The sequence below is a fragment of the Ipomoea triloba genome, chromosome 13 (genome assembly GCF_003576645.1).
Source record: "Ipomoea triloba cultivar NCNSP0323 chromosome 13, ASM357664v1".
NCBI lineage: Eukaryota > Viridiplantae > Streptophyta > Magnoliopsida > Solanales > Convolvulaceae > Ipomoea > Ipomoea triloba.
This window is the reverse complement of record NC_044928.1, coordinates 9691178-9701749: the sequence shown is the minus strand read 5'-3', so window position 1 is coordinate 9701749 and position 10572 is coordinate 9691178. Positions and strand designations below refer to the sequence as shown.

Below are 10572 nucleotides of genomic sequence, written 5' to 3'. Positions count from 1 at the left end.
CCTAAATAGTTTGCACCACATAAAATACTTAATTTATTATTATTGATGATAATCCTAATAATAATTACAAAAGGAAAACGTTACAACAACTTCCGTAGCTTTCAGAAACAGTGGGGCTTTCGAAAATGGTGGTTGCTTTCGTGGAGCCTTCCCCCCAGTGGATTTGCGAGCGATTATAAACTGAGAGAACGAGAGTAAATATAGAGAGAGAAATAAGGAATTATCTGTTTTATAGGGAATTTAGGAGATTTTGGCTTGAAAATTAGAAAATTCCAGAGATGGTTTAAAATTTAGGGATTTTGGTTCCAGTTAGACGATATAAGATTATTTTTTTTAAAAAAAATTTATTTAGAACATACGACGTCGGTTCTATATAGAACTGATGTGGTATGTATTTAAATTTTAAAAAAAAATTATTTAAAACATACGACGTCGGTTCTATGTAAAATCGACGTCGTATGTCTTTAAAAAAAAATTTTTTTAATTGTTTAAAACATACGACGTCGGTTCTGTGTAGAACATACGTTGTATGTCCTAATATTTTAAAAAAAAATATTTATGACGTTGGTTTTTGCCATAAACTGACGTCGTAAATATATATATTACTTTTGCTTTATTTTATTGACATATAACGTCAGTTTGTCAAAAATCGATGTTGATTGGGCGACGTAGTATCTTTTTTGTAGTAGTGTTTGGCTTTGAAATTTGATTTTTTTTTCTAAATAAAAACATATCAATATATTAAAGAAAAAATAAGTACTAAATACAAGGAAATACAGTAGATAACCAAATAGAGGAATCAACTTGAAAATCTGACGATTGACCACCTTCTTCCATGTTTGGAAAAAGGCGGGAAACGAAGCGGAAGATGAAGAGCAATGATAGTGGTAGTGGCAATGGGGTAACATCAACAATAGAGGCAACGGGCTTTGCAATGGTGGCGGTGACAGAGGATCTAAGCTTGTAGGTACTACCAAAATAGGAAGGAGAGTGGCATGATACGGTAGAAGGGAAAAGATGCCACAATTTTCAAAAGATATTATTAAATATTACTAGTATTTTCGCACGTGCGTTGCACAGAATGAATTTGTTATAATATCTTAAGAATATTTGGATCGATATACAATTATATAAATTATAACATCGAATATTATATAGTGCAATTGATGAAATTGGTTGGATTGATTATGTTTTCTAATATTTTCTTTGCTTGAATTAGAGAAAATAATTGTCCAATTACCCGTACGATTCAGGATAAATTTTTTTATTATTTATTTAGATAATAAAATTAAATACGGAGTATAAAATTATTAAAAATAAATCTAATATTGAACATGTACATTTATTTGATTATAAGATTAGTGCAAAAGTATCACTCAATTAATTGAATAACATATGACTTGTTTGTTTACAATTATCTTAAAAAGATCGATATTTAATATAACTTAATTAATTATATTATTACAAAAATAAATATGGAAAAATGAGAAATAATTTAACTTTAATTATTACGGAGTACAAAAATAAATTCAACGACCAATATTTAGCTTAATTATCATAATAATTATTAGGCAATTATTATTAGTCAATTACACTAAATTAATTATTTTTGTTAACAAGAATATTAATTCGTATATACAGAAATTATTATTATTATTATACATTCAATATGTTCGACCTTCTGCAGTGTTCATGTGACATGTGTACTAATTAATTTGATCAACGACATCTAAATTTGGTGAGAGAATTGCTCAACCTTCTAGTTAATAAATATTAATTATTATGGAGTAGTATTTATTAATATAATTAATAATTAATATAATATAATTAATTAATATTTAATTCATATAATTATAATAATATAATTGTCGATTATAGTTCCAATGAAATATTAATATATTCATTTCATTTTTCCTAATATTTTAATTTCCTTTTTCCTTTATAAAAGGAATTATTGATTGTCATTCCTTTTTCCTTCATAATTTTTTTCCTAATATTTCATTTGTTGGTTACTAATTCTTTTGTAGGGAAAACTATGCTATATTTCTAGTAAAATATTAATATATTCATTTCGTTTTTCCTAATATTTCATTTCCTTTTAAATATATTCATTTCATTTTTCCTTCATAAAAAGAATTAATATTGATTCCCATTCCTTTTTCCTTCATATTTTTTTCCTAATATTTCATTTGTTGGTTACTAATTTTTTCATATGGAAAGTTGTGTTATATTTCCAGTGAAATATTAATATATTCATTTCATTTTTCCTAATATTTCATTTCCTTATAAATATATTCATTTCCATTTTCCTTCATAAAAAAATTAATATTTATTTCCATTCTTTTTTCTTTCATAATTTTTCCTAATATATCATTTGGTGGTTACTAATTTGTTCGTAGAGAAAACTGTGTTATATTTATAGTGAAATCATTTCCATTTTTGGTCCTACTGTTATTGGGGCATTGCCATTTTTAGTCCACTTCATTAATTTTTGCCACATTGCGGCCAATCTTATTTGGTCCTTGCCACTTTTAGTCCACCGTTAAAATTTTCATCAAATTGCTGTCCAAAATATGGGTATTTTTGGTCTTTTCATGCTTTGGTCATCTCATTGACCCTTTGCAGTGATTTTTCTTACACATTTTCATCCATTGAAGAGGTCCGACGAAAGCTTTGTGAGTCACATTACAAAGCCATGGCTTTTACCGACCTTTTTATTGGATGAAAATCTGTAAGGAAAACCACTACAAAGGGTAAAGAAGATTATCAAAGCATGAAAAGATCAAAATACCCCTATTTTGGACGGTTATTTGACGAAAATTTTAACGATGGACTAAAAGTGACAAGGACTAAATAAAACTGACCGCAATGTGGCAAAAATTAATGAAGTGGACTAAAATTGGCAATGCCCTAATAACAGTAGGACCAAAAATGGAAATGACTCAATATTAATATGTTCATTTTGTTTTTTCCTAATATTTCATTTCCTTTTGAATATATTCATTTCCTTTTTTTCTTCATAAAAAGAATTAATATTATTTTACATTCCTTTTTCTTTTATAATTTTTTCCTAATCATTCATTTGGTGGTTACTAATTTTTTCGTAGGGAAAAGTTGTGTTATATTTCCAGTGAAATATTAATATATTCATTTCATTTTCATAATATTCCATTTTCTTTTGAGTATATTTATTTCCTTTTTCCTTCATCAAAAGAATTAATATTGCTTTCCATTCATTTTTCCTTGATGATTGCCAATTAATTGGCTTGATTTCTTGCCACTTAGTAAGAAAATATTAATAACAGATTCCCGTGTAATATTCATTTCCTTTTCGTTCATAAAAATTTAATATTAATTTTCATATGATTAAAAAGTAATATAATTATAAAAAAATATAATTGTTGAATATATTTTCAGTGAAATATTAATAAATTCATTTTGTTTTTCCTTCTAAATAATTAATATAATTATAATTAGAATATAATTTTCGATTATATTTTCAGAAACAATTATGAAGGAAAAAGAAATATGAATATAATTTTCGATTATATTTTCAGTGAAATATGAATATATTCATTTCCTTTTTCCTTCATTAAAGGAATAAATATCCATTTCCATTTCTTTTTCCTTCATAATTGTTTCCTAATATTTCATTTGGTGGCTACTAATTTTTGCATAGGGAAAACTATGTTATATTTATAGTGAATTTTTATTATTAATCTCCTTTTTCATTTGGCCTGATTCCTGTGCCAATTAGTAACATTAGTAACATAATTTTAATAACAGATTTCCATGTGTAATATTTATTTCCTTTTTCATTCATAAAAAGATTTTAATATTCATTTCCATATAATTAATAAGTAATATAATTATAAAAATATAATTGCCAATTATATTTCCAATGAAATATTAATATATTCATTTTATGTTTCCTTCATAAATATTAATATGATTAATATAATTATAATAATTTAATTTTTGAAATAATTCATTTCCTTTTTCTTCAATTTTCTATCAAATATTAATATTAATTTACATTTTCAAATGGTCTAAATTCCGTGCCGTTTAATTTTCAGTTAATTACTTTTTTAATATTTTTTTAAGATATATTTTCACCTCTGAATATGATATGAATAAACGAATAAAACAACTGCATATTCAAAGTAATGTAAAACCATGAAATGTTAAGATTTAAACAAATCACACAAATTTAAAATTTAAAATCTTTAATACCCAAAAATATAAATGTCTAGGATTTCAACAAGAAAATATCTTATTAATTGCTTCTCAACTTTCACATCTCTTAACAGATCCACTATCATTTGCATCACATTTCTTATTAGGCTCCAAATATCTGCATTTGTAATTAAAGGACCAAGAGAGCTGGAAATATAAGATTTCAAATATAAAAGAATAGTTAAAAAAATCAATTAAAAAAAAGAATAGTTAATACTTAGAATAAAAGTTGTAGTTATTTGACAAATTAACTTACCTTTCAGCAATTGAAGCTACCAACAATTAACCCAACACTTGTGATTGCAAAATATAAGAACCTACAATGAATGTAACAAAAAAAAAAAAAAAAAAAAAAAAAAAAAAAAAAAGAAGAAGAAGAAGAAGAAGAAGAAGAAGATAAGATAAGAACAGTAAAAAGAAACAGTAAATATGCCACACTCCTATATAAAAAGGGTGGTTCTTCCTATGTACATTGATGCTTTCACAAACCAAAAACAACAGAACTAAAAGAGATGAAAATTGGTGGTGGTGGTTGACTGTGTTTCTTCTTGTATTTATAGCCATAAAGAGAGAGAGAGACAGAGCATTTATATATGAACGGAAAACCTCCATTATATTATATTCTATAAATATTTGAATTCCATATATATTATATTCAATACCTATTTGTTTATAATTACATTTGTTTATTACCAATTACCAATTATTACCAATATATAATTGGTAAATGGTAATAAATAAATGGAATTGTAAACAAATAGGTATTGGAATATAATATATATGGAATTCAAATATGTATGTAATATAATATAATGGAGTCCATTCATATGTTTTCTTTTTTTTTTTTTGGTGAGCAAAGGGGACCAACAGGTCCCCAGAGAAGAAAAGGGAAAAATAAACTAGCGATATCTGCCACTGGCCACGCCCAAGGCGTCCCGCAAAAGAAGATCATTTAAGCCTTCAGGGGGTTGTTCCAGAATCGAAGTGTCCCACGGGGCACTTTGGCCCAAGTTAGCTAGGAAGTCCGCACACTTGTTACCTTCCCTGAATATGTGAACAATCTTTGCGGTTTGAAATTGACCCAAGAGAGTTCTACAATCGTCCACGAGGATAGAGGCACGCAGTTTCGTTCGTCCCCGCGCCATTCGTGAGGACCTGGACCATGGTTTCAGAGTCTGTCTCAGCGATAACTTTGGCGAAACCTTGGCTTTTAGTGATGAGTAAGCCCTCCCGGAGACCCCAAAGTTCCGCCCAGAAGCTGTTCGCAATGCCAATGTTGCAAGTATAACCCACCACCCAATCGCCATTGTGGTTACGGAGAAGACCACCCGCGCTTGCTAAACGGGTTCTCGGTTTCATTGCACCATCAGAATTCAATTTAACGAAGTTCTCGCTCGGTGGTGACCAAATAACCCATTGTTGAACCGCTTGAAGAGTATCTTTACGCTTAGTAAGGAGTTCAGCCGCCTCGTGAGCTTCCCGTCTGCTTTGGAAAAGGATGTTCCCAGGAGCCGTTCATATGTTTTCACCATTAACGTAATAATAGCATTTTTTTTGGTAATAATTGATAATTTGTAATAAATAAATGGAATTGTAAACAAATAGGTATTGGAACATAATATATATAGAATTCAATTATAATTAATAGAATTTCATACAATTATAGCTATTTGTTTTTACCAATTATAACTAATATATTTGAGAGGAAAAATTTGGGAGAAGGATGTTGTTTTTATATATTATTATATAGATATAGATATAGATTAATAGTTATTATTTACCAAACAAGTAAATAAAGATGATGTGTGAATTAACCTGAAAGTGACAGAAAACAACAGTAAAAATTACATAACTGAACGATTTTGTTGATTTTGAGTATTTATTTGAAATAAAGTTGATGGTTTAATTGCAGTTTCATCAATAATTGAATGGCAATTTAACCATTTTTCTGTATATTGATCAAATTTAATTAAAACTTTGCTCTATCAATGTGATATGAAATATAAAAAAAAAATTAAAAATAAATAATCTAATTAAGTTCTGTTACATTGTACCAAAACTCTAGTTTTGACATAATTAAATTCCAACAACATTTTTCAATGCAAGACAAAATAGACAGCTCCAACCATGTTTGTCATAGGTCCTGTTTGGTAAATAATCAGCCTATCAGCTAATTTTGACTTATTTGACCACTATTAGTTGTTTGACTTGGTTAAAAAATCAATATAAGTGTTTGGTTAATAAGCTTTTTGTAACTCCAAAATATTAAAATTCAAAAGGCTACTCAAAGTAGCCTTTTCAATTAACTTTTTGAGAAAAGAAATTATACCAAACAGTTATCAGCTAACAGCTAATTTAATCAGCTAATGTTATCAACAAATCATACCTTGTAACTCAAACAGCCAACCCAATAAGCTAACAACCGTTTACCAAACAGGGCCATAGTATTTATTATTACCTCGATCAACATGAACTTAGTCGTGTCAGTCAGTGACGTATCCAGGATTTTTTTGAAGGTAGTATTTATTATTACCTCGATCAACATGAACCCAATAAGCTAACAACCGTTTACCAAACAGGGCCATAGTATTTATTATTACCTCGATCAACATGAACTTAGTCGTGTCAGTCAGTGACGTATCCAGGATTTTTTTGAAGGTAGTATTTATTATTACCTCGATCAACATGAACTTAGTCGTGTCAGTCAGTGACGTATCTAGGATTTTTTTGAAGGGGAGCGAAGCACAATGTAATATTGTACAAAAAGTCAACGATCGCCTCCACTGAGGCTCGAACTCACTCATTTCCATGTGGAAGTGTAAACCAAGTGCCACAAGGTTCAAATACAAATATCAAATACAAATAAATTGTTAAATTACAAAATACATGATAAATATTGTTGGATATAGGCGAAAAATTAATTTGATAAAAAATTCAAATAGAAAACACATTATAAATTATACATCTTATTATTTATATATATATATATATATATATATATATATATATATGTATATATATATGTATATATTGGAAAAGGAAGAAATATATATATACGTATACAATTGAAAAGCAACGAAGAAAGCAAAGTGTTGGGCCTAGGATTCGAAACCTCGCCATTTTTAGACAAAAACAGCACACCTACCAACTCTACAAGCTTAACAATTATTAATTTTTATCTGTTAAAACATGTATTATATATACATATATACATACAAAGGCTATATATGAGGTGGGGTAGGGTGAGTGGGAGCAGCTGCCTCCACTGCCCCTACAGTGGTTCCGTCCCTGGTGTCAGTATGGTCGATTTTAATGGTGTTGGTGATGGAGGAGCTAGCTTGTAAGTACAGTCAAAATAGGAAGAAGTGGCTTGATAAGAAAGAAAGAAGAAGATGACAAAATTTTCAAAATATTATTATATACCAAACACACTTGATATTCTTATGACTTGTGACTCAATGCTTTGATTACATTAAAAGTGATTTTTAAAATTTCAAGCTCAAGATATATATACACTTGATGAGTCGCAGCTAGAAGGTCAGTGATTCGCTCGCCAACTTTAAATGTTGTTGATCAAATTAATTAGTACATATGCGACATGAATATTGCGAAAGGACGAACATATTTAAGTTGTAACTGTTTGTGTAAGTCAGAACCAGGCGGTGAAAATCTATTAGAAGTACACACTCCTAAATTCTTAAATAGTTTTAGATTGTATGATTTATAAAAACTAAACAATGATATATAAAATCTCTAAAGTTCTAGCACCGCATGCGTGCATCTACACATTAGCTATTAATTAAGCAATTATTTGCTGGAATTCAAACAAGAATAACATCAGAAAACATAATCAATCCAAACCATATCTTCAATTGCACTATATAATATTTGATGTTATAATTTATATAATTATATATCAATCCAAATATTCTTAATATATTATAACAAAATTCATTCCGTGCATCGCACCGGTAAAAATACTAGGAAATATAAAGGCGATGTTGAAATTAGGTGACGGGAAAAATATGATAAACAAAAAAAACAAACTTAAGTAAGCGATTTTATTGAGTTTTAGTATTTATTTGAAGTATTTTGAAGTCGATCGAAAGCTTAATTGTTATTTCATCCGTAGTTGGATGATTTAATTGGTCATTTTTTTCTTAGACTACGGTATATTGATCAAATTTAATTAATACTTTCTTCCATCATCATCAATGCAATATGACACATCAAAAAACTTTCTAAAAATAATAAATAATCTAATTAAGTCCTTACAGTACATGCATTCTACTGATCTGATCTGATGCTTTGGCTCGAATTGAACTTAAATAAATTTGAACAACGTGCATAACTAACAATTTGGAATGCAAGACAAAGACTCCAACCATTGCATATATGTCTGTCCTAGTAATCTTAATCGTGTCGGTAAAATCGATTGGCAATACTACAAGCGCTCGCGCGAAAATAGTGTGGCAACCATTACTCATATCTAACTAACCCTCACACTTGTCATACACCCACTCTCATCACTCCTTTCGATCTCTCTCTGTCTTGCACGCACTCGATGCATCAACTCTCACTCTCTCCCTCTCGTCCACAATCAGCAAACTTCAACTGAAAACTAGGACTACCCGAAAGCTCATTTCACTAACTAAATCTATATATCTCCCACACCTAGCTACTTACATATATTAACCATATATGCATATCATGTCTCATCTCCTGCTGTGAAATTATAATTCTAATTATAATAATGGAAGTGGAAAACAGTCAAAAACAACACGAAACCTCCTCCTCCTCCTCAGCTGTCACACACTATTGTAAGGTGTGCAAGCGGAGGTTTCATTGCGCCGGAGCTCTGGGCGGCCACATGCGCTCCCACGGCGTCGGGGATCACCCAGACAAGCCCCACCTCGAAGATGACTACGTTGTCAAGAGCTACCGGAGCAAGCCCCAGGCCGAGGGGCAGAAGCACTCTTACTTCCTGCGGACAAACACTAACCGTTTTGTCAGTAATCGAGGAGGAGGAGGAGGAGGAGTTAAAGATCATGATCAATATCAAGATCATCGGGATAATACAATGTCATCCTCGCCGTCCCGAGGGGACGGCGAGTATTGTGCGTCCAGGGAGGAAGAGGATCTGGCGAATTGTCTGGTGATGTTGTCCTCCAATGGATCATTTGTTTCGTCCACGTACGAGGAAGACGAGAATCATAACCTACCGGAGGGAAATAAGGCTAAGGAAATGGAGATCAACAACAACAATAACAACAATAACAATAACAACAACAAAGGATTGTTCCAATGTAAGGCTTGTAAGAAAGTTTTCAATTCCCACCAAGCGTTGGGCGGACATAGAGCCAGTCACAAGAAGGTTAAAGGCTGCTACGCTGCCAAGCTCAACAACATCAATAACAACAACAACAACTCCGACGATAATGATTATTATTTAGACGGTGGTGCTAGTGTGGGCCCCCAACATTCCGATTACTCTCTCCCCTCTCCTCCACCGCCGGCGGCCGCCGCACTCTCCAGAAAGCGATCGAGGGTGCATCAGTGTTCCATCTGTCACCGGATTTTCTCCTCCGGCCAGGCGCTCGGCGGCCACAAACGCTGCCATTGGCTAGCGTCGGGGATGACGGAGGCCACTCTCATACAAAACTTCCAAGAAATCGCAGCATACGATCACAGCAAATCTCCGCCGTTAATCTTCAAGAACCCGGCGTTCATGGCTACTCCTCCTCCTCACCCATCGCCGCTGGATCTCAACTTTCCACCTCTGCTATCTCAACCTGCCGGAGACATAAGCAAAGCCGCCGCCCGGAAACCGGAGACACCGACAAGAAGCGGCTATATGAAACTATGGGGAACCGAAGAACTCAGTACTATTAATACTAAGACGACCACCAACACCAATTATCACAATCACCATCAGAATTCTCGAAACAACATTAAATTTGCTGATGAGAAACCTAAGATGAAATCGCCAAAGCTAAGTGACCTAAAAGATTTGAAATTAGATGGAGGATCAGCTTCTGGGTGGTTGCAAATGGGGATTGCTTCTTCAACCCCTGCTTTAATTTGATCCCATCATCGTATGATTACCAAACTGATGCTTTTCATACATACCTACAATTCGAGCAAGCATCAAATTATATATAATTTTCACATCTTTCCTTTTTGCTTTTTTTTCTTTACATGTTCCCATACGTGTTTTGGGTTAATTATTACAGACATTATATATAGTCCTGGAAAACTAAAGGAAATAATGATGTACTTATAGTATTCAGCAGTAATATATATACAGTATGGATGGATACCACATTATGTAGTTGG

The 10572-nt window shown here is 31.5% G+C and overlaps 1 protein-coding gene across 1 annotated transcript; it reads left to right on the top strand.

Moving 5' to 3' along the window:
- Window positions 1-8989: 8989 nt before the first annotated feature.
- On the top strand, window positions 8990-10321 carry LOC116001165 (zinc finger protein ZAT5-like). The gene has a single exon (XM_031241055.1). The coding sequence runs from the start codon at window positions 8990-8992 to the stop codon at window positions 10319-10321; it is 1332 nt and encodes a 443-aa protein (XP_031096915.1).
- The last annotated feature ends 251 nt before the right edge of the window (window positions 10322-10572 follow it).

Bases quoted from the DNA above. Each gene is read 5' to 3' on its own strand.
- LOC116001165 (XM_031241055.1), top strand. From the start codon at position 8,990: ATGGAAGTGGAAAACAGTCAAAAACAACACGAAACCTCCTCCTCCTCC.